Source organism: Typopeltis vanoorti, chromosome 24 (assembly GCF_054136105.1).
Source record: "Typopeltis vanoorti isolate ZY-2024b chromosome 24, IOZ_Tvanoo_1.0, whole genome shotgun sequence".
Classification (NCBI taxonomy): Eukaryota; Metazoa; Arthropoda; class Arachnida; order Uropygi; family Thelyphonidae; genus Typopeltis; species Typopeltis vanoorti.
In genome coordinates this window covers 22,016,261-22,042,578 of record NC_143572.1, presented here as the reverse complement: position 1 = coordinate 22,042,578, position 26,318 = coordinate 22,016,261, and the positions used below count along the sequence as shown (strand labels likewise).

Sequence of the window (26,318 nt, the reverse complement as noted above, 5' to 3'; positions counted from 1 at the left end):
TAGTATTCATGAAGATATTTCTAGAATTGAAGACTGTGTCAAGAAGAGTAGTGGAGTCAAATTTCAAAACAGTAAATTGGAAAATACATCTTATTTGTGACAATGATGCCAGTAGTAAAAAAAAGTAAAAGAACCTAAGTTATTAGAAAGGACAGCTGGCATAAAGAAAAAAAGAAAAGTTTTTTTCTTGAAGAAGTAAAGTTTGAAATTAATCCTCGACTTACTGAGATGTTGGAAGATTTAAAGGATATGGCATGGCTAATGATAAGTATCTGTAAATCTTCTCTCAACATTCATTACTGATGCCATTTTCCAACATATTAATGTGCATTAATTTATCTGGAGAGAGTCATGCATGAACAAGGAAAGTCTTATCAATTATTACTAAACTGGAGATCACAGACAATGATCAACAACTTACATTTCTCAGTTGGTTCACAATAACATGAACATAAGACGCAGATAAGAAAATTAGTATTTCATTGAAAAGAAAAAGGGCATGAAAATGTTTTTAAAAAAGATAAAAAAAATTACAACTGTCATATGGGAACTGTAGATGCATATATCATTTGGCACAAAAGTGAAAACAACAACCAAACCTTAGATCAATGGTATAATTAAAGAGAGAAGGGGAGGGGGAAAGAGATATTGAAAGGATAGAAAAATCAGAATTGTGGACACGTGAAATTAAAAAAAGAAATCTGGGAGTCAAAAAATCATATAGAAAGTTCCAGGTTGATAAGTTAACACGAGTACTTTAGGAATATAGAGACAAATGTCTGAAAACTGAAGTGTATATATATATATATATATCATCATAATCAAATTCCTGCCATATATCCTCAAGGGGTGTACAGAATATGATAGTACTACATGAAAAATTTACATCATTACTAACTTCTTATCTACAATTTTCCTCCAAATCAGTCTGTTACTTGTCAAGACTCCAACATTATCAGATCTTATATTTCTATCGTCTAAGGCACTTTGTACAGTATCAATCCACCTATATCGTGGTCTTCCTCTAGGTCGTTTTCCTGCCAACCTGGAGAGAACACTTGTTTTGCTATTCTTTTCTCTCCCATTCTGTTTAAGTGACCATACCACTTGAGATTCGCTCTGCTAACACAGTCCTGGATGCTGACAATGTCAAGTTCTTTTCCAATATTTGCATTTTTAATATGATATTGCCATTGATGCCATCTGTTCATGCCTCTAATCTTTCTCAGGACTCTCATATATGCAGTCTCTAGTCTTTGGTCAAGTGTTTTACTTCTGATCCAGCTCTCAGATCCATAAGTTAAAACTGGTTTGAACACTGACTGTCTTGTATAAAGCTAATTTAGTGTTCCGACTAATTTCTCTATTATTCCATATGAATTTATTCAATTGACTTCCTACCATACCAGCTTTGTTGATCCTGTTGTCTATTTCCATCTTCACTAAAAATCGTACCTAAGTAGCTGAAATGCTTTACTTGTTCTATAGGTTCTCCATTCACAATGCAGTTAACATTTTCAATAATTCTGCCTATTTTTATTGTCTTTGTCTTGTTATTGCTGACCTTCATACCATATCTATTACAACAGTTATTCAATTTAGTCAGGGAATCTTGCAGACTTATTTAGAAGTATAACATTGTCCGCATAAAGCAAAGAGCTGACATTAACATCTCCAATTTTGATATCATGTTTAATACCACTTTCCTTCATATTGTGATCCATATAGATAATGAATAACAGAGGGGATAATGTACATCCTTGTCTCGCACCAGATTTAACATTAAACCATCTTCCTGTACTTCCATCAATTCTCACTGCTGACTTACAATTCAAATACAGACTAAGTATTGCTTGATATAATGCCCAATTGACACCATATAACTGTAGCGTATTGAATAGCTTCTCTCTTGGTACCTTGTCATGCCTTTTCCAGATCGACAAAACTTAAATACGGATCTTTGTTATATTCCCATCATTTCTCCACTGTTTATCATAAAGTGAAGATCTGATCCTGACAGTCTCTATTTGGCCTAAATCCAGCTTGTTCTTCAACGATTTTTCTCAAGTATACTGGCAAATCTTACTAGGAACACTCAGTAGGGAAATACCTCTGTAATTCTCACATTCAGTTTTATTTCCCCTTTTATATATGGGTACTATGAGAGCTCTACTCCAATGATCAGGAATTCGTCACTCTGTCCAGGCCTTCTGAACTATGCAGTCCAGCCACTGTAAGACTTTTATACCACCATATGTCAGCATTTCTGGTCGAATATCATCTACTCCTGCTGCTTTTCCACATTTCAAGCCTTTGATGGCTTTTTCTAATTCAAGTATGGATATGTATTCCTGACTGTATGCCTGTCGAGTGTTGTTTACCACTGTACTATCACTGCTTGTTTCGTTTAGCAATTTTTCGAAGTAATTACTCCATACTTCAAGGATATCTTTTTCTCTGGTTTTCATGTCACCTTTATCATCTCTAACTCCTTTTACATTACTCTTTCCTCCATTTCTAAGCTTCGTCAACAACCTCCAGAATATTTTGCCACCTTCTTGATATTTATTTTCTATGTTCTTGCCAAAGTCATCCCATGACTTTTGTTTAGCTAGTTTTACAGTGTTTAGCTTTCTTACATTTGTCTCTGTATTCTCTAAGAGCAAAAGCTGATTTATTTGCCAGGAACTTTTGATATGCTTTCTTCTTTTCCTTCACTACCTCTTTAACTTCCTGTGTCCACCATGGAGTTCTGATTTTTCTATCCTTACAGACAACCTCACCACATGCCTCTCTGGCTGAATCAATCAGGTTTTTCTTCAAGGCTTGCCACTGAATCTCCAAGGTTTGGTTCCTGTTCTGAAACTCATTTTTTCTTCAATAATCTTTGTGTATTTTAGTCTACAGTTCACATCTTAGAGCTGCTCAACCTTTATTCGTTTTTAAACTTTCTTACATATCATTCTTTTCAATTTGAAATTCAATTTTATCCTTCTCAATACTAAATAGTGATCACTTCCAATTTCAAATCCTCTCTACATTCTGGTGTCCTGCACCAGAGAGAAAACATCACTATCAACAATAACATAATCAATGAGACTTTTCTTATTCCTTGCCTCTTCTCTCCATGTGAATTTGTACTCATTTTTATGTTGGAACATGGTGTTTACTAATAACCAGTCCATGTCCTGAGCAGAAATCCAACAGGTATTTGCCATTATTATTAGTTTTGCTCTTTTCTCCAAATTTTCCCAAAATATTTTTGTATGTCTGACAATCATTTCCTACTCTACTATTCAGATCCCTAACAAAGACCAACTTTTCCTTTTTCATAGTATAAGTTGCTTTCTCTAAAAACTCAAAACATTCCTCCACTTCTACCTTAGTAGAACCTTCTGTGGGACCATAGGCACAAATAAGTTTCATTTTCTATTTCCCCATTTTCATATTTTTCCACATCACTCTACTTGAGCCGCCCTGCCATTCAAGAAGATTAGCCTCATATTTAATGTTGAATACAGTGGCTACTCCTTCTTTTCCTTGATTGTCATTGCCTGAATATAACATTTTATATTTATTGCTCAAAAAGGTCTTACCAATATTTGTCTTTTTTGTTTCAGTCACCCCTATTATGTCGATCTGGTACTTATCTAATTCCTCAGCTAGCTCCATTTCTTTGCCATTCAGGCTTCTTATGTTGATAGCACTGATCTTTAACTCTGGTGAGTTGGGGTGTGTTTTCAGATTTGTATATATATAGATATATATATATATATATATAGATAAAGTTAGGGCCTGGGAAGATTTGGGGTAAGAAAACTCATGGACCTTCACGATATCTTTTCCATCAATATTCCTCCTACAACCAACACATAGAATAGCAGCAAAACCATCCCCATCTCATATTAAGGTTACATCAGAAAAAGTTGCCAAAATTCTTGTTGAAAGTTTATTTTTCACTCTAATAAATTTAGTTTAATTCTTTATCTAAGTGTGAGCAAACAAAGTTTGCACCTGAAAGTATCTTCAGGACTCGGGTAAGGTGGTACAAAACCAGGCAACTTGTTGCAAAGGTGGACCAAGCTAACATCACTCCTATCTCGGTATCGCTCATAATGCAAAACACATCTCCTTGCGGATATGTATAATGTTATGCATTAACGGAAGGGCCACTACCCAGACTAGTTTCGACCTTTATTGAGGTCTCTTCAGTGGGACCAGGCAGAAGCATTAGCAACGTCATCTCTACCTATAGGAGTTGCCAAACCGTGTGCCACCTTTTTAATAAATTACTCTGGATTTAGAGAAAGATGTTGAAAGTTTATTTTTCACTTGGTTAGACTACAACTCCTATAGGTAGAGATGACCTTGCTAATGCTTCTGCCTGGTATCTCCACTTGGTCCTGGCTACCACTGAGGAGACCTCAATAAAGGTGGAAACTAGTCTGGGTAGTGGCCCTTCTCTTAATGCATAACATTAGACATATCTGCAAGGTGTTTTGCATTATGGGAGATACTGAGATAGGAGTGATGTTAGCTTTCTCCACCTTTGCAACGTGTTGCCTGGTATTGTACCACCTTACCCCAGTCCTGAAGATACTTTCAGGCTCAAACTTTGTTTTCTCACACTTGGATAAAGAATTAAACTAAATTTATTATAGCCAAAATTCTCCATATTTCACATAATTTCTCAATTATCAGCTAGCCATTTTACTAAAGATCAACTTCATCCTCTTGGACATCCTGGAGTGTATAGCATTCCTTCTGCCTGCAGTTTAGCCTACTCAGTCAGACTGATAGATCAGTTGACGTCTGCTTTGAAGAATACAAAACTTACATTCACAATCATTTGTATGGCAAGTTCGGATTGACAGACCATGCTCCATATACTCCTTTACATAGGATTAGATGAAGGAACACATAAATACTAAATAGAAGTCTGAATAGGTCCGCACGGTTAGCCTAGTGGCTTTGCGCTTCGCAACCATATGCCTGGGGAAGGAGTGTCCTAGGTTCGATTCCTGTCCACGACGTGAGGAGCTTAAGGATCTTCCTCAGCCATAGCCAAGTTAGCCGGTCTTGGGCAGCAGGGTTTTTCATCCCGCAAGCAGGCAAACCGGCCCCATGAACACACAGGTTACAGTCATAAATACTTACGGCAAGGAAGGCAACGGGAAACCACCTTGCTCATAATCATCTCTCCCTAGAATGGTAGCATATAGCTACCTTCCCCCGGCCGTATGGCAGATGGGAACCAGAAGAAGAATAGGTGTGAAAGACTATTTTTGGAATTAGCATCAGCTATGAAATACTCTCCCAATCTCAACAAATATGGCTGCATTCATTTGCCAAAGTTCTGGGAAACTATCATGAACACTTCAGACTTCTACATATTAAGTTATGGTTATCTGGTCCATAGAAGGTGCCATGTAAGGACATTAGTTCAGTTTCAATTACAATTTGAATTGCTTTCCATATTTATTTAGTTCATTGCTAAATGATTATCATAGTTATAATTATGCTCTTAAGATGCTAAGTAGAAAACTAGCAAAATATTAGTCTAATAAATCTATTTTTTCATCATTTGGTGGTGTTTATATTGTGAAGCTCTATTATGAATGAACAATGTCACCTATGTGTTTCCATACTAAATTAAAATATATACATATAGAATTGCATATAGAAATATATCAATTATTCACATACAGTGAATAGAAGTGTGTGTACATTTGCCAAAGATACACAACATCTAATAGTAGCCCATTCCACACACTTGCTACATGTTTGCTAAAAACGGCTCCTGGTGCCAACTTTCATGGATATCAAAGAGTCCTACTTCTACCATCCACAAGTCACAAAATCTCTTGTCTGTAACTGTAAGATATCCTTACTAACTCTTCATTAGTAAGGATATCTTACAGTACAGTACTGTTTCTCACATTTTGAAGAGTATGTATTTTCAGTCTATCTACATATGTATAATTTCAGAGACTAGTTATCATCTTGGTTTACTTGTTATAAAATCTATTCAACTGTCTCTCCATCTCTTTGAATTCAGATGACCATATCCGTCCACTGTAATCTAGATGCAGTCTTATCATAGTCTTGTAAAGTGGGAGAATCGCTTCTTTATTCTTACAAATTAGTGTCTCTTTGGCAGTGCTGTTATCTGCTATGATAACTTAGCAATCTGACTCTTGAACTTTAACTTAATTCACAATAACTCCTAAGTTTGTAGTTTCGCTGACTACCTCCAACAAATTTCTATTAACATAATACTCTGCCTATAATGTCTTCTGTCCAGAATGCATAAATTTATACTTGGCAACATATAAGCGATATTTATTGTCATTTGCCTATATTATTACTATTACATGGGCAACTCTGTGGAACTCTTTAGACTCATTGAGGGAAGTCTTTAACATTATGCCAATTGTCAACAAATTTCTGTAAGCCACAAATCTTCAACCTATCCTCATATGATGCATCCCATAGATTTGCCACCATCTCGGGCACTTGCCTCTTGATCCTCTCCACCTCCTTCTCATACTTTGACTACTACTTTGACTACTCTGCACAGATCAGGTGACCAGATCTGTGCAGAGTACTCAATGTAGGGTCTCACCAAGACCCTATAGAGAGGTATAATAACCTGCTTTTCTCTCCTTATCAAAGAGATGTTAACTCTGGTATATATTAGGGCTCTATACCATTTTTGTGGGTTTTTTTTAATAATCTTTATTGACTAAATTAAAAGGAAAATGTTAGCATACCTAATGTGAACATAGGACATATTAAGCTTAGATCTTTATTCAAAGTATGTTATTATTTTTTTAGCTAAATTTGCAACAAGTTTTTAAGTACTTGCTATAACAAATTTCATATGAAAAGGAGTGTCCTTTTCTCCCGCCCATAAGAGGTTTGGAAAGCTGTAGTACACTTGATAGTTTGCATGCTATCACATGTAGCAGACATGGTAGCATGCAGACTAAGAATTAGATAATTTAGGAACTCTGTTCTAAGACCAAACATGGAACCTTCTTAAGCTACTTGATGTCTACAGTAAGTAAGGTTTGGTCTTAAGCTATGTGACTTAAAATCCTCCTGGTAAATGGTGTATAGGTTGTCTAGGTGGTGGATAATCATCTACTACTAGACATTTCCAGTTTCATTGAGAAGATTTGAATCCACTATAGGCTGGAGAACAGTGATGTCATCTATTTGGACAACCAATCTAGCATTCTTTCTCAGTAGTTTATTTATTTATTCGTATGGGGTTTCTCCCCGTTCCTCCGCTGTCCTTTAAGGCTAGTTGAGCCTTCCTAGCGAGGGATTAAGTATTTTATGACTAAATCTCTGCATTCATGGGCTAATTTGCCTGTTCTGAGGGATGAAAAAACCCTCTGCCTCCATATGAGATCGGCTAACTCACCTTTAGTCAAAAGAGACCAAGTAAAGGTTCCTCACGTCATCGACAGGAATTGAACCCAGGTCTTTCTGACCAAAGGACTTCATCTTTACCGACTGAGCTACAGAGGCTCTGAAACAGGTATCATGTTTTAACTGCATAATCTTAGTGAAGAATGTGCTTGTTTTACATGGTGAAAAAACTTTCCACTTCTGTATGACACTGGCTAAATCACCTTCAATTGAAAAGTTCCTTATTTGAAGGCTCTTAACATGATAGGATTCGAACCTGTCCATCATCTGTAGCAAAGCCATATTAAAAATAAAAATGCTCTTCATTGTTAATATGATAGAAGTTTAAAAACTAAGAGGATGTGATCACATGTAAAACAAGCATTTAAAGAAGAAATTGCAAAAAAAAAAAAAAAAAAATCTAGAGTAAGATCAAAATATTGTAAATATTATCTTTACTTCCTTGGTATCATTCTGCTCATTAATTGAAGACAGATGTGACAGAAATGTTGCTATTATAAAGGGATTTTATAGGACAAATTCAATACATGGTAGCAGAAGGAGCAAGAGATCACATCTTGAAATTCAACCAGAATGTTGTTAACCAACATGTAATTGCTAAATTTTTCCTCTTAAAAATGGTTAAACTTCAAAATATTCTTAGAAGTGACTTGTAAGTCTGTCTTGGAGCTTCTCCTTAGCAGAACTCTCATGCTCTCTTCATGTTTTCTTTGGACTTTGCCATTGCCTATGTCCAGGTTGTTTAATTAAATAGCTTGGCATTATAATAAATTTAGTTTAATCCTTTATCCAGGTGTGTGCAAGCAAAGCCTGAAAGTATCTTCAGGACGGGTAAATGGTACAACACCGGGCAACTCCTTGCAAAGGTGGAGCAAGCTACCAACACTCCTATCTCAGTATCTCCCATAATGCAAAACACATCTCCTTGCGGATATGTATAATGTTATGCATTAAGGGAAGGGCCACTACCCAGACTAGTTTTGACCTTTACTGAGATCTCTTGAGTAGGAGCCAAGCCCAAGTGGAAATACCAGGCAGAAGCATTAGCAAGGTCATCTCCTCCTATAGGAGCTGCCAAATGGTGTGCCACGTTTTTATTAAATTATTCTGGATTTAGAGCCTGGTGTTGTGCCACTTACCCCAGTCCTGAAGATACTTTCAGGTGCAAACTTTGTTTGCACACACTTTGATAAAGGATTAAACTAAATTTATTATAGTCTGACCAAGTGAAAAATAAACTTTCAACATCAATAAAATAGCTTGGCCATAGGCACTGCCAGTTTTCTTACTTTATTGTAACACATGGACAGTTATCTCTGTTGCTGGTGACTTCCTACCAACTTCATTCATTAAAGGTATCCTTCCAAAATCGTTCTTTTCATTACTGGCTGCATAGTAAAAGACTTCTCTGAAATGCTTGCTCCACTAAATTCCTCATTTAATTATACTTATTATGTTAGTCATTTATCTTGTGTGTTTTATAATGCTCATAACTTGCTCATTACATCTTTGTATTCCTTTCACATTTTGCAGCTCTTTCTAGATGATGCCACTCCATTTAACTCACCTGAGTATATTCTTCTAACTCTTGTAATTTAGTGTGATTTAGTCTGTTGCTTCCCCCACACTCCTGTTTGATTATTTTCTATGCACTGCTTATGTCTTTTCTTTGCATTTTCTGATGGCATGATACTTGCTTTAAACCAAAGTTTGTCATAATTTTTCTGCTCTATAGTCCACATCACATCTATCCCTGCCGACCTGGTTGGCCGAGTGGTTAGCGTATCTGCTCTCCAGCCAAAAGGCTCCGGGTTTGAATCCTGCCATGGGCATGGATGTCTGTGATTGTCCTACTAATGGTCTACCATATGCACTGCTGTAACTTGTGTCCTGGTGCAGTATGGCCTTTGATGTCTTTGTGCCATAAAAATCAATAACAAACAAACATCTATCCCTTGGTTATGAGCAAATCTTCTGATGTTCTTGTTAGAATACAGCAGGCGATCCCCTGCATCATGTGCTGCTTTAGGAAATTATCCCTCATTGGTTGTATAAATTCTACTTCATATCACATATCCTTTTCCTTCTAATTCGTGTCTTTATAGTTAGTCTCCCATAATGGTTACTTAACTCCTAATTAGTTTACTAATATAAATGGATTGATGTGGTTTATGAATTCTTTTAAAAGATGGAAAAGCAAATCAGAGAGCCTGACAAATGATAATCAACTTTATAAAAAAATTGTGCATAGAAAACTGATAATAACATAGTAATCATGTTGCTCTGTCACATCTGGTAAGTAAAAACATTTTCCACTGTCACATGTTTTGTGACAGTGGAAAATGTTTTTTACTTTAAAATCCTTATCTGACACTGGTTTTTGATAACATTAAAAAAAGTCACTAATATCAATCACGAAATTTCGTTTAACCAAAAATAAATGTTTTCTTCTCCTGTTGTAGTCTTTGGGAGAAAATTGTTGGTAGGATATCAGTAATAATATAAATTTAAGTATTTCAAATGGAATTCCCTTTAATGCCTTGAGGGAACATTTTCAATTGTCTATTGAAAAAAAACTAGCTTGTTACAGGTGTGAATGCTCAAAATTAATTTGTTAATTTCTGCTGGGAATCCATGACAGATGAATGTCATCATTATTTCCTCCTGGGAAAATAATCCTAACAAGATACTATTTGATCATGTACAGTTTAATATATAATGTATAATTCCTGCAGGACATTTTTGTCACTACTAGAACAAATCAGTAATGAATAACTGATTTGTTCTTTTTGCTCCAAAGAAAACACATTCATAAGTAACCCTCAAATGTTTGTGATGTTTTATTTCTATTTAATAATAATCCCATATATATATTATTGATTATGATTTAACAAATTATTGTCAACAAACATTGTTATCTGATTACATTGACTCCCTGGCTTATTAGAGATGCCTAAAAAGAGAATATTTCCTTTCACTATCATTCAGTTTTCAGGAATTTATTTTTAAAAAAAAAATTTTTTTCTCATCTGGCTATCCATTGTACCAGCTTTAATTAGCCATTTCTGTTTTTTTTAAGGCAGTGCTTTTCCCTAGATATTAATGACATAGCTCAAATATTATGAACATTTTGAATACATATTTGAAAAATGTAAATATCTGCAATAAATATTATACTCTGTACTTTTAAGTTTTGTTTCCAAAATTTAAAACTTGTTGTCAAATTCAGGATTACTAAAGAACATTTAACCTTGTTTATTATTCTGTTTATTGAAGTGATACTCACATCCTGAATCTTGTGAACTGGAATCTGTCGCATCTCATAGCAGACTTCTTATACTACTAATGTATTCTTAAAACTTTTGTCCCAACATAAATAAGATATACACCACTAAAGAGACTTTATGTTCCTATTGATATCTATAACCTTCATATTATAAGCATGCTTTCTAAATGTATCATTCATCTTCAAAACTTCCTTATCCCAAGACATATGCCATCAGTGCACATCACCTTTCCAATCAATAACCTCTCTTTCTTGGAGAGTTTATGAATTGGAAGTGACATTTAGTTGAAAATACCTGGATTTGAATCCTGTCTTTTACTGTTAATGCTAGATCGATAATTTTCTGAGGTACACTTTCAATTATTCAATTTCTACTGGGATTCCTTCTCTTTGTGTGTATGCATCATCGCTAATACAACTTTTTACCTTTCTGTTCTCTGGTTTTGCAACTTCCCAGAAGTTATTGGGCATTAATTTCTTCAGAATAACATATTGCATGAGGAATCTGCTGCACAAGCAGAGTCTGCTGTTATGAAAGTGTGATACTCAAAGGTGATTTAAAAAATGAAGTGATGGAGTTGTTAAACTATACTTTGTTGCTTAGCATTTACATTAATGGAAAGTACATTTTCTGGGCAACTTGTTAGCAGGTCCAAGATGTCTATACAAAATAGTTAAAACAACCTGAAAATACACGTATTGAATTTGTTTATTTTAGTATATGTATAGATGAGCAGTTCCAAACAATCCAACTGTTTGCAACTGCTCATCTGTAATCATCCATTGAATGAAGGTGCTTCCTGATGATTCCCTTGATACTCTTTTCCTGCCACATTAGAAGACTGAGAAATAACAAAATCCATTCTCTGTTATTGAATTATATAGCCCTTTTAAAATTTGTTCATTTCTGTGAATATTGCAGGCATTTTCAATTGCTTGATATCAACTATTGTCTAATCTTACTATAGTATGCTTTCAAATAGTTTTTCATTATGTTATTAATAATTTAAGTTTAAAATTTTAGAATGGTGACTTATGTATTTCCATCCTACACCCACCAATTGATGATCCTCAAAGCGGAGAGCTTCCATGTGAACGTTGGAATCCCACTCAGAATGTTAGGTGAGCTACATTTAAATCCAAGGAATTGTGTTATTTTAATATATATATATATATATATATATATATATATATTGTGTGCATGCAACTATAAATAGGTATAAAACTAAGGGAGAGGAGGTTTAACTAAAGAAACGAGCACCAAAACTTAAGTACTAACATTCATACAGATCTTAAAAAGAATTTTGAATTTTAAATGCAGAAAATTAAAGCCTATATAACTGTTGGTATTGACAATACCCTTTAGTTGAAGAAACCTGGATTTGAAATCTATCTAAGAAAAATCAAGAAAATTTATGAGGTCCTTTCAGCTGAAAGTGAGGTAGCCAGTCTCATAAAGTTGGAAAGGTTTTCCCTCCCAAAAACAGACGGAGGGCCTGAGAGTACAAGGTTTGACAGAATTATCCTGCCTATCTTTGCATCATCAGGAAACAATTGAACATCTCCTGTCTGGTCCTTCCCATTATCATTGTATAGATTGGACCATAATAGTGGTCCAAGGGCTGATCTCTGGTCACCTTAATCTAGTGGATTCACACCCACCATGTACCATTTTCTGATACCTCCCTGTCAACTACCCAAATTTTCCAGTTCATGTAACAGCTGTTAATGTGGTATCTTATCAGATGCCTTAGCAAAATCCAATTTTATATTGTGTTTATATTGTATAGTGTTTCTATTTCCTTTATTCAACTCAGCCCCAACTTATAAAGTGTGAGCAAATTGCAGAGTCTCCATAGCTTAGTCAGTATTGATGATGATGCCCTTTGGTTGCAAAGTGCTAGGTTGGAATTCCATCTAGGCTGCAAAGAACCTTTTATCAGGGTTTTTCATCTCACAAAACAGGTAGACTGGTGAGAAAACACATAATGTACAGCATCATACTATACAATGCAAATAGGATTAAGTGCTCTTGCATAAGCAGTTTTGGGTTCATAAGAAGCCAAGTGTTACTTGGCCATAACAGGCCACTGGACCTAATATGAAAAAGGAAGATGAACTCTTATTAGTAAACCCATGCTGTTCCTTGCAAGGTATAACTTGCCTGTCCATCTGTTTAGGTATATAAGTTCTTCCTACCAATTTCTCTAAAATCTTCACCATTGTAGAGATACTGATAAGCTAGTTAAACACATCATTTTTTTGTATCATCCTTATAAATGGAACCATCATACTTTTTTTAAGACAAGACTTATCAAACACACAAAGAGCTATACAAGCTCATTCAGAGCATGCTTTTACAAACATCCATTCCCACAATAATATTCAAACCTACAACCTGTTCATTGTAGAGCAGGTATGCTACCCACTTGGCCAACCAGGCTGACATTCTTTGTATCCTTCGAAGGCTGAGACTCAACTTATGCAAGCACACAACGGCCTAGACATTTTGGCTGAACATTCCTTTAGCATACATGCTGATATCTCATTTGTCCCTATTGCCAAATTCTTATTCAGGTTATACAACATCTCTGAACCTCATTCTTGTTCACCTGTATCAAGTGTACTGATAGTTGTGTACCATGTTATATATACCTGGTCGATTGATCTTAACTAAGTGAGCACCCACTATTTAACAATTTTATCAATTTCTGACAGAAGCATACCATCAGCATTCAGTAAATTCATTCTTTCTTTCTTTCTTTTACTTGCAGCTTAAAGATAAAATTCTTGCCTTTAGCTTGCATAGCCAGTTTCTTTTTGTACAATACTTGTAACTTTTCTGGCCTGCACTTTTATGTTTCGTAACTTCTCTCACTCTTATTCTCATAATATTCCTTTGAAATCATCATCTTGTTGAAGATGATGGCTATAGTATTCAATATACAATAGGAAGCTTACTCCTTGAAAGGAGTTAGTTTCAAGTAGGATGATGTGGGCAAATTTCATATTAAATTGGATGTTGGCTTATTTGGTGTCTAGGTCTCATAGAAGTTCTAGTGGGAAAGTTTTTTTAAGGGGAGTAGTTGATATAACAAAACAGGAAAAGTAGTTCCTGTTGGATACATAAACAACAGAGCAGGAAGTGAATGCTGTGTGTGTGTAGAAATGTATTGGAAAAATTTGAAGAAAAAAGAGCAAAGCTAATAATGGTAAGCTCCCTGTAGGTCTGCTTGGAACTTGATATAATCACTCCTAACACTTTAAACATACAGCTGTGCATAAATGAATGTCTAGAGAACGTAGAAAATAAAAGTCTTATTATTTATACAAAGAGTGTAAAACTGATTTCAATAGGAAATTATCACCATCCAGTGTTGAGAATGAATATCTTACTGAAAAGAAAAATGTATACTAAAGTTTTGAAAAGAATGTATAACAACTCTTCAATATGAATTGTAGACTCAAGATATAATTCCTAGTCATTTAATAGAGATATGTGTATTAGACATAGGAAATGTATAATGTTTTAATTAATTGCTTCACATATGTAAGAGAACTAAAATATAATTTATTACTCTTATATATTTCACTCAGTATGTCATGAGCTTCGTGCAGGGAGAAGACAGAAGAACTGGTAACATTTAAATTATGAATAGTCATACAGCATGTATATAATATCATGTGTCTTGGTTGTAGCTGTACATTAGGTGGAAGCACTGTTAGAGTTTAGAGATGTGGGTGTAGATGTATAATGAATTAATTAATTTTAAAAAATTATAAACATTTAACAGTAATCACTTCCCAAAACTTAGAGATGGGCATACAGTCTGTCAGATTAAGATTAGGATAGTGGTTTAGTGCTGCTTCAAGCGATTCAGAAAATAGATGATCATATTTTGACCTGCTATAGTGTATAATATCTTGGTATGATTTCATTGAATTGTATGTCTAGTGTTGATGGAATGAGAAGCAAGGCCTGAACCTTCAGATTCCAAAAGTCTTATATAATCTTGATGTTCTTGGATTCTAATAGTAACAGAACAGCCAGTCTATCCAAAGTAGCAAAGATGACAAGAACACTGTATTTGATAAACACCAGGTGAAGATAGCAGTGATAATGTATCTTTAATAAGCAGTAAGAAAGATGACAACTTCCAGGCTGGTTTGAAGGTGATATACAAATATCTGTGAAGGGAAGAAAAAGAAACGCAAATATATACATCAGATCTATTACTCAGCTACGAAATGCCAATATCTTCATCTCAACTCAAACAGTATGAAAAACACTAACTATACAGCTGTCCTTTCAATATTCATAAGCCAATAGTTATTATCTCATATGGACAAAACTTTTAGAACTTTAGTTTCTTGCTTCTTATAGAAACTTTATTCCTTCTTGAATTCACACTGGGGAAAGACTAACATAAAAACTGCTCTTTATATGATGGCAGCATTACAGTCAAATTCTTTTTGCATCTTAAAATCACTGAAAGTTTGTAAAAAAAAAAAAAAAAAATTTCGTTCTGTATTATGGGATACTAAGGTAAGTGATGTGAAGTCATTAGCTTCTATATACAAGTTGCCCTGTCCTGAAAATACTTGCGGTGCAAACTTTGTTTGCTTACACTTGGATAAAGGATAAAGATGCCAAGAATATAATTTCTTGGCATCTTTAATTTAAGAGATTGCTTTGTCTTGATCATTGATGCAGATGCTGGAGGAGAAGAATAATGCTAGATCAGCCTTGTCTTTGGATGATGGTGTTATAATCTGGATGTGAGAGGTAAAAATTTGGATAGGCAGAAGCTGTTGTCCAGTGGCCTTTTGCAAGGGGCCAGTGTTTTGCAATCTTTTTTTGTGTATGTTTTTGTATTTTCAAAGCAGTTTTTTTATTATTATTATTACAGTATTACCAAATTTTCTTTTGCTGTCTTTCATGGTGGTTTAATGTTAAGAGAGTATATGCATGTAGTGGAAGTGAAGGAACCACAGGCACCTGAAATAGAGTGAGCTCTCAGTTCCAGTCCATTGCATGGCCTTGACAGTCCCACTTCTTTCCAGGCATGACATGGCAGAATAAGTGGCAGTGTTTTGCCATCATTCTGATGGTAACACACCTCCCAGTGTGTTACTATGAGATTCTGTCCTGTGTACTATCTAGCACCTGACCTGTAGAACTGTTTCACTACTGTATCCTTGAATGGGGAAAGTTTAGGGTACTCAACACTGTTTTGCACACTGAGACTTTCCCATATAAGAAGAGGGAGAAAGGGGAGGTTAGAAACCAGAAACTCTGTTCTGGGAACCAAACATATACTCTTCTGTATATGTTATTTAGTGCAAGTTACTTTCCCAGATGTTTCAGCCCTTGTGATCTCATCAGTGGAAGCTAGACCGAAGATCTGAAAGATACCTTGCTGGCAGAATTCATTTTCCATATGTTTTTCATACATCATTGTCCGGTAGCATCCTCCAGAAAGAGGATTGCAGCAGATGATCAGCTCTTCTCCATTTCTCACGGTCTCTGCCTCCGTCATTCTTAAACCAGTCCATTCCAAGGTGTCCTGAAGAACCTCTTAGAAGATGTCCTGAAGGACATCTGACAAGAACTTACCTATTCTATTTCTAATGTCCAACTCTGAAGTTCCTTTCTCTCAGATTCAGTTACCTAAATATTGAAATTTTTCCACTTCTAAAATCTTTCCTCCACATCTTATCTTTACATTATCTCCTATTTTTCTGCCCATTATCTTGATCTTCTTTATGTTAATCCTTGGTCCATTCACTTTACAGGAGTTTTCAATTCTTTAAACAATTTGTTGCAATCCATTTTCACTTTCTGCCATCACCACTACATCATCCGCATATCTTAACTTATTAATGATTCTTCAATTTATTTTTATTCCTTCTTCTACATCCTCAAGTGCCTCTCTAAGCATCTGTTCAGTATAAAGGTTAAACAATAATGGTGAAACTTGCATCCTTGTCTAACTCCTCTCTCCACTAGGAATTCTCCTGTTTCCTCTCCATTTACACATACTGATGCTGTTTGTGTCCAATATAATCTCTTTAAAATTTCCAAGTCATAAGAGTCAATATCAATATTTTCTTACATACACAAGTTTTTCATACATCAGTAACAAAATGGTGTATCAGTAAGAATAATCAAAACATATTGTATATAACCAACTACATAAGAGTAATTTTTAATGATCCTGCTATGGTAGTGAAAGAATTTCATAAATATTTTAATGAGCACATAGAACTAGATTTTTCTCTCACAGAGAAGTGAGCAAGTGAAACTATTTGCTTGGTAAGTGCATCTAGTGAATGAGTTTAAGAGTAGGTGTGACAGTTGTCGTGGGTGGTGTATGTCGTCCCTTGATGAGTTTTCAACTCCCTGGAGATCTCTGATAATATGTAAAACTGGCCAGTTAGAAGAGGAAATACTACTTTAGAGATAATATATACATAATGCTATAATATAGGAGGATACTTGTATCAGGCTCAGTCTTACCACAGATAAGTAATTTAGTTTCATAGAAAAATTAATGATGTGAAAAGTAGTTAAGCCTGTAACATGCTTTGCTGTATCTGTCATGTTATTTGCATGTGATCTCTGCTTATGATTTCCTTTCTGGAGAGAGGAAATCCTTCTCTCCCATATGAGACTGGTTAAAAAAAAACGTCCTTATAAAGATCATTTGCATGAAAGACTGGATTCAGAAATGATAATGCTCAGACTAAGGGCATTATCATTTCTGACTGAGCTACAGGGACTCTTAACAGAGTCAGGTTATGCAAACAGTGAATTTTAAACTTTAGAAAAGAATTACATAATTGTTATGGATGTGGAGGGTAGGCCAGTTAAAATTAATTGATGATATGTAATAAATTATAATGCTAAATATATTGGTGTTGGGGAAGGATAAACATGAAACAAAAAATATAAAAAGAAAATAGAGGGAAGGTTGAAATGAAGTGATGAGTGTGAGTCTACACCGATACGGCATATGTTTTTGTAAATTTCATGTTACACATAAGTTCAGTCATGTGGCATTTACCAACTGCAGCTTTTTCTTTTGAAATATATTACAAAAAAAAAAAATTGTAGTCAAATATGCTGAACCAATATTTTTCAAGGCAAGCTTTTTTTTAATTTCCTATTCGTCAGAGATAATCTTTAACTTTTCATTTTATCTTCATTATCAGTCCACTGTTAGATGAATGCCTCTCCATGCTTCTTTCATTTTGGCTGATCTGGTGCATCTCTCCACCATAAATGTTCATAACATCTTATCTTTTCACTGGTCTGTATCCATGTTGTTGTTTTCTTTGTTCATCTGTTATCAGACATTCCTCTCATGTCCTGTCCAGCACATTTATTACTATTATTTTTATGGCTATTTTTGGCTATTTTCATTTAGGGGTGTCCCTTATTTTAAAAACATTGGCTTTTCACTCAAGAATCCTTAGGACATTATAAGTGTATTTTAAAGGTAAATATATGCAGACTAATAGAGGAAGAAATTTTGCACATACCTTGTTAGGATGTCTGCGTTCTCCATACTTCTGCTGTTAGGCTGTTTAAAAAGGGGGGGGTAATTAGAAAAACCTGTTTTTTTTTTTGTTTTTTTTTTTTTTAAATATACAGGGTGTTCGGGATAAATTTGACAGTTTCGTAAGGAAAAAGAAAATCTTCTTTGTATCTATTAAATTTAATGAATTGACAAAAAAACATTACAGGCAGAGTTAATTACAATACTATCAACAAGATTTACTCAAAATAACCACCATTAGCATCGATCACAGCTTCAATTCTGCTTCGGAACCTCGAACAAGCTGATGCTACAGTCTCCCTGGGAAGGGCCGCAAAAACTGTTTTAATTTTATCCATTAACTGGGCTTTTGTATTACTGGAAGTGCGATTGGTGTCTTTTTCAACTGCGCCCCATACAAAATAATCCATGGGGTTAAGGTCTGGGGAGTTTGGAGGCCAAACATTTGGACTGGTGAAGTCGTAGAAATTTTCAGACAACCATTTTTGACTTTTCCCAGAGGTGTGGCAAGGGGCCGAATCCTGCTGCCATACATACGGCCTACCATTGGCTACCCTTGTTATCCAGGGCTTGACTACAGTTAGCAACTCCACGAACAAAGCCCGAATTCCAATGCCAGGGTTCTTCAACACCTGTTCCTGCAGATTTGCGAGGAATTCTGCTGTACGAACGCAATCAGATCGTCTGCTAGGGATCTTTCTTCTTGCTACATCCTCGTAGTCACCATTGCAAGTCTCTAGTTCATGCCTGATTGTTTTTACTGTATTCAGGGAGCATTGGGCAGCAGTCGTAATATCCTTATTTTGATGGCGGGCACGAATCATCATGATACAAGTTATTCTCTTCCATGATTCAGGTGGGTTCCAGCTATCCATCCTTTCTGACATCTTGTATATGAATGAAGAAGGGTCCAAACTTTTAAATGAAGAGAAGTGTGTGTTAATACATGTAACTTACGGAAAAATATAATTAATTATAAATATGTCAAATTTATCCCGAACACCCTGTATATATTATTATTATATTTAGGAATGCTTTTTTGGTGAAGGGGAAGGAACATTTTGGGATAAGTGTAGGGCTATGTCAAGTCAGCTTGGAATTTCCACCTTTGAGGAGCTTGTGTTATCGCTTATTGGTCAGAGTCGTGACCTAATTTTTATGTTGTGGAGCTTCCAACACTCGGAAATTAGGTAGGGGCGGTGAACATTGATTGAGTTTTCGTCACTATTTGTTACTTTTCATTACTTAATGCAGTATCCATTACCTTTTGTTTACTTCTTTATCCAATTATTATTCTTTTCATCTAAACATGTTATTTCCAAAGTGGCTCTTTCCGTTGTTTCGTTGTATTGTTTTGCAGTTTCTCCAGCTGTTTTTAGTCAGGGCTCCAGGTTTCACTATTGTATATCATTGTTAGAAGTACACACTGATTGTAGATCTTTCTTTTTAAGCAGATTGGTAAATTGCTGTTAAATGTGCCCAATTCTCCATTTACACTGTAGATTGGTTCCAGAAAAAATCATGTAAATGAAAACAGTGTAAAAAAGAATACAGTGCATATAAAAGAATGGTTCCAGATGTGAAAACCTGATACGAACAATAAGTTGTTTTCAAACAAAACATACATACATACATACATGTATGTATATGTGTGTGTGTATGTATGTATCTCTTAAAGAAAATTGTGTATGACTAATAAAACAGAAATTCAAAAAGTTTCAAATATACCTATGCATATGATTATTAGTTAAATTTTATTATTTTATTCGCCATCAGTTTCTGACAGTAGCCGCATTCTTTTGTGTGAGACTGGAATTAAATCACTTCCATCACTTGAAACACTTTTGTTGTCCTGTTCATACTGCAATGGCAAAACGTTTTCTTCAGTAAAAGGAACTAAATTAGCACTAATATCCAATTAATTCTGAATTCTAAATCCGTCAATTTTTTTTTACCAAAAACTCTGTAATTAATAGTTGAAATCCTGTTTTGACTAGATCTTTGTATAATTCTTCATATTGCACCATACATGACTTCAGTTCACTTTTAAACTGTTCAGCTCATTCAGTATTTGGATCATGTGTAAGAAAATGACTTTGCAATTTTAGTAGCCATATGAAACCCTTCTTTAATTAATCCTGCAGTGAGTAGAATCTCTTCATCATCATCACTATTTTTCTTTATTATCGAGATTCTCAAGGACAGCTTCTATTATTTCATCATCACTAACAGCCTTGTCAACCATCAATTCTTCAATATCTGCAGACGAAAAATCATCAAATCCTCTGCCAACTGCTTGTGCTAATCTGATGATATTGAGATATTCAGTTGTATGGAAAGGTACGGGGTTTTTTCTTTTTCACACATTCTAGCCAAGTAGCTTTTCAGCATGCATTTAAAGTTGATGGTTTCAATTCTGATAACACCAACTTAGCAAGTTTGATGCAATCCGAAATAGAAAATTTCTAAAGCCCAAATTTTTTTCATCAAATAGCATTTAACTTCTGGAACAAAACATTGATGGAACTATTTATTAAAAATTTCTTTTGTAACCCAATCTTTTTTATTTGCCTTCCACTGGTAACGTTAAAATCTGCACCTTTCATTGCCTGTGGTTTAGGATTGAGTAATGGTTTTAATATATAATCTCCAATCATTGCTGCAAAATAATAGTCACACACGGCAAAATAATCCTTAGCTGCTTTAAAGCCACCAACACTTTTTTTGTGATTTCGCTATATAAGTTCTACTTGGCATTTGTCTACATTCTGTAGTGTAAAGTAATCCCTAATATTTTAAACATCAAGGGGAAGGCGGGTTCCCCAGAATTCAAGTACATATGTACCACGCTAGGAAATGATAATTGTAATGGAAATACCCTTTTTAATAGAACTGAATTCAAACAGAAATTTTAAAAATAAGTGCCATTTGAACAGTGTTATTTCGAATTCGTGTTAAAAAAAAAGCTATGTAAAAAGAAAATTAGCTGTATATCTATAATGGTTAAAATTTTTCCATCCCATTGTTATTCTAGCTGAAATTTCATTATAAAGTTTGTTAGTTTATTTTCACTGTACTGATTACAACACAGAATGATAAGAAAATAATTAATGTATATTAACTTATTAGCTGATATTTCGCTGGTATTGTATCCAGCAGCTTCAGAGCACAAGAACGGTTTGTCACAGAACATAAAACAACAATTTTTTATGACAGTGGGGCTAGTTTAAAAAAATTTAACAGGCAACATAAGGAACTAAAGTCCAAATTGGCACCATCTATGTTGGAGAAAAAAAAAGAGAAAACAAGTATTAATTAGATCTTAAAATGTCTCTTTCTCAGATTTTTTGTAAATTTGTACAGCCATGCTTGTTGAGTTTTGGGGTATGTTTTAAAACTGCTTTTGATTCTAAAAACAATCTTTTTGACTTATAATGACCTCTCTATAGCAATTTTGTCTTCTTCCATTTGATCCTGTGTGAAGGAGTATCCAAGGCATGGTCTGCTAGACCTGACTTGCCATAACAATAGTGCTGAGTGTTTTATTTATGTTCAACAAGGCAAACATCAACAGTTCTTCCTGTCTCCATAGTAAGCCAGGTCACAAGAACAGGGCACTTCATAAACTCCTGGATCTGATAAAGAAGAAAGTTTGTCCTTAGGTGAATGGAGAGTTGCCAATCTGACATATGGAGCATAGCTGATATTTATTAAGCACTCTAGATATCTTTTCAGATGTGTCTTGAATACTTCTGAACAGTTTTGCTGTAGTCTTGTATCATAGGCAATGGAGGGGATTTCTAGGGGAGGGCATTTAGTATTTTTTCTATCCTATAGGGATTATAGCCATTGGAACAGACATTTCTAGCTCTGTGAATATCTTAGGATACCATACTGTTGAACTGGATGATGGTGTGACTGTTTGTGCAAATATCTCCCTGTATGTGTGGGTTTTCTATAAACAGAAAAAAAAGATAATGAACCATCAGGAAGTTGTGTGATTAGTGTATCCAGAAAGGACAAACAGTCATTAACTTCCTGTTCCATTCTGAAGTAGGTTTTAGAGTGTTGGCCATTTCTTCTTCTATGATCTCTTGTGCTTTTAAGCATTGAGATTTTGCCAAAGAGATTTCCATGCCATCCTGTCCAAGACTTGTTGTTTTGCATCTTTCCAGTTAATTCCCTTCTTTTCCAATTTCTCTTTAATTTCCTTTTGCTAACCTTTCCTGGGTTTGCCTATGTTTCTTTTTCCTATTTTCTAGCTCTTTTGTATACATTTTTTGACATTCTTCCTTCTTCCATTCGATTAAGATGTCCAAATCGAATTCATAACACAAGCCCAAATGACCACCTCATTTGGGTTTGTGTTATGAATTGGTTCAGAGGTGCAACTTGAAGACTGTCTCTTATTGTTTGATTTCTTATTTGGTCTAATCTTGTTTTTTGTGCCACTTTCCTAAGATATTTCATTTTTATTTGTGTTTCCTGTTGTTAAACACCAAGACTCGCAACTGTATGTTAATGTTGGTAGAAACACTGAACGGTACACTGCCATTTTGGTATTCTGGTTGACTTCTTTCTTAACTAGGAGTGGGCCTTTCATTGCATAAAATAGCTTTGTTCCCCCGGTTATCCTTTGTTAATTTCTGTGTCTAGTCTACCATCCTCTTGTATATATGATCCCAAGTATTTAAAGGAGTGGACTTGTTCCGGTTGATTGTTCTCTATTTTTATGTGTTTTGGTTGGTTTCTAGATATGATCATTGTTTTAGTTTTATTTATATTTATGGTCATATTCCTTTTCCTTGTTTCTTCATACCAAATGTTGATGTTGTACTGCAAATCTTCAGTTATATTTGCGAGAATCACTACATCATCTGCAAAAGCCATGTATGAAATCCTGGTTTCTTTCAGTTTCCTGTATCCTAAGTAGAACTTTTTTGTTTGGCATGCCTTTAATATTTCATCCATTACTATAATGAAGAAAAGGGGACTGAGGATATACAGCCTTGCCTCACTCCTACATTTGTTTCAAATTCTTTTGATTTATTATTACAGGTTCTTACATAATTTCTGTTACTTTTGTAGAAGCTTTGTATGGCTGCTATCAAGTTATCTTGTATTTCTTTAATGTTTGCCATATTAAGTGTCTGGGAACTCGGTCAAAGGCCTTTTCGAAATCTATAAAACATGAATGTAGTTCTTTTCCATATTCCAATGTTTTTTCTGATGTTTGTCTAAGACTGAAGATAAGATCCTGAATGCTTCTATTTTTTCGGAAGCCATATTGCATTTCGTCCAGTGTATCCTCTATTTGGCTCCTAAGCCTTTCTTCTAAAATACAGGCATACACCTCTAACGCTTAAAAGCAAAATTCCTCTATGGTTTTCACATTTATGGTTGTCTCCTTTCTTAAATATAGGGATTATTATTGCTTCTTCCCAGTCTTTGGGAATAATTTTCTGTTTCCATACAACATTGAATAGGTGTAAAAGAAATTTTGTGACTTTCATTCCTAAATTCTTTACCATTTCTGGTGTTATTTGGTCATGGCCTGCTGATTTGCCCAGTTTTATTTTATTTATTGCTGCTAACAGTTCATATGCATGAATTTCCTCACTTTGATCTTCTATTTTGCTTACATGTCTTGCTCTTAGGGTTCAATTTTTTCCATGTCCTGCAGCTTCCAATAATTCTTGGAAGTACTGTTTCCATCTTTCCATGATATCTTTGGAATTTGTGAGTAACTTTCCATCCTTATTTTTGATAAACTTCATGGGGCATTCTTTCTCTGACCTCATTCTTAAAACATTATAGAAGAGTTTTTGGTTTCCTTTAAAATTTTGTTCTAAAGTATGTCCGAAGTCTTCCCAGCATTTTCTTTTCTCTTTTTTCACTTAAGGTTTTAACATTATTTCTTTGGTTGTTGTATAGTTCTCTATCAACCTGCATCTTTGGTGTTATATATCTCTTCTACAATTGCTTTTTCTTTTTAATTTCATCTTTTAGTTCTTCAGTCCACTGGGGTGTTCCTTCTGTTTATTATTTAATGATACACCAAAAATTTCTTTGCTTGTTTCTAGAAGAAGTGTTTTGAACCTGTACCATAGGCTTTCTACATCTTGGTCTTCATATATCATTTTTCTACTTCTTTCATCTTCCCTTCTATTTCACTTTTATACTCAATGGCTGTTTCTTCTTTCTTTAGTTTGTAGTTCTTTATCTTAACATTTATTTCCTTGCTACTTTTTCAACATTTATTTTATGGATTGTTTCCAATACTAATAAGTAGTGGCCACTGCTTATTTCAGGACCTCTGTAGGCCCTTGCATTTTTTGTATACTTCCAGTATGGTCTTCTTGTGATGGTATAGTCAATTATAGATTTTTCATTTCTACTGGGCTCTTCCCTGGTAAACTTATGGATTTCTTTATGCTTGAACATAGTATTCGCTATTACTGAATTATTTGTAAGGCAAAGATTTATTATTCCGGGTTATTTCTCCTTGTGATCCCAACACTTGTTTCGTTTGCTCATCTACTTGATTCCCTACCCGGCCATTAAGGTCTCCTAGTAGTATGATATGTCCTTGAACTTCTTTACAATTGTTTTTTGTAAGAGCTCAAAGAATTCATCTTTAATTTCTTTATTAGCATTATCATTTGGGCCATATGCAACAATTACAGTGAATACTTGGTTGTTTGATTTAAAATCTATAGTGATTGTCAACAACCTTTCATTTATTAGTTGCCATTTAGTAATATATTCTTTGAGATCTGGTTTAATTATGCAATCTACCCCTTGTTTTCCCCATTCTCTTGAGTTTACTCCTGAAGAGAAAAGTATATATATCCATCTTTCATTTTCTGGCAACCTTGACCTTTCTTTTTTGTTTCTGTGACTGCTAGCAAATCCAATCTTGATTTTTTAAATTCATCTATTAATTTGTTTTCTTTTCCATGTAGACTTTTAATGTTTCATGTTCCGTATCTCATGTACCTTTTTCCTTGCTTTGTCGTTAATCATTTAGGCAGTTCAGCTATCTCTTTGTTATTTCTTTTAATGGGTGAAATTTTAAGATGTGTAGGTGATTAGCCTTCAGCACCCGAGTCTGGTGGTGGGGCTGCCACCTTCGAGGCCCCCAGACCGGCCTATGAGAGAAGTGCTATCCTGTTGCTGTTGGTCCATGGGAGGTATTTTATTTCCCTCCTACCATTCATAGTAATGTAGCCAAATAGCAAACACATCATCCACATAGCATAGCCAAACCACTGGTTTCGGAGTGGCTGTATTCATAGCTAGCTTTTCCAAGTGTTCTATCTAGAAATTGGCTAAAGGGGGGGGGGCATTGCTGTCCCATCTATATCTTCCCTTTCCATGCTGAATAACTTGCATGTGCTGTAAATTTAAATAGTTCAAATATATCTCGGGGAATTGTGACTTTAGTAAATCAAATTTACCAATGTACCTTTTTTTAATTACTAGTATATTGGCAAATAGTGAAGTAATATCAAAAGTAATCATTATGTCTGAACTTTTTTTAAGCTATGGTTTTCTAATATACTTTTTAGATGAACAGAATTTTTAACAAAGGAGGGTTATTTGTGAGGGTGACTAGTAATTTAGCTAAATGTTTACATAGTTTGTATGTGGGAATTTTTTTACTATCCACAATAGGGTATAGAGGTGTACCTTGCTTGTGAATTTTAAGTTCTCCATATATTCTGGCATGAAAAGGCTTGAGCTTGTTTATTGTTTCTTTTGGCCAGAAAGTGATTTTTTTCAATAATTTGCAAACTTTATTCTTTTGAGAGTTAGTAGATCACGAACTGTGGTTTGGTATGTAGACTTATCTTGTAAAAGTATGTGCATTTTACTTTCATATTCAGCTAAATTCATCACCAATGTTGCATTACCTTTGTATGCTTTAGTTATAATAGTAGTATATTCACTAAACATTATTTTTGATTTATCCATATTTATTTGCAGTCCTGCCTTCAAACTTGCTTCATTTAATTCTATAACTATGT

The 26,318-nt window shown here is 34.7% G+C and overlaps 1 protein-coding gene across 1 annotated transcript in view; it reads left to right on the top strand.

Annotated features, from left to right (window-relative positions):
• Positions 1-26,318, top strand: part of LOC150092994 (ubiquitin-conjugating enzyme E2 R2-like) — a 73,015-nt gene that overhangs the window by 24,696 nt on the left and 22,001 nt on the right. The window contains exon 3 of the mRNA XM_090413564.1: positions 11,751-11,848. Coding sequence (XP_090269690.1) covers positions 11,751-11,848 — 98 coding nt within the window. The remainder of the gene's footprint in view (positions 1-11,750; positions 11,849-26,318) is intronic.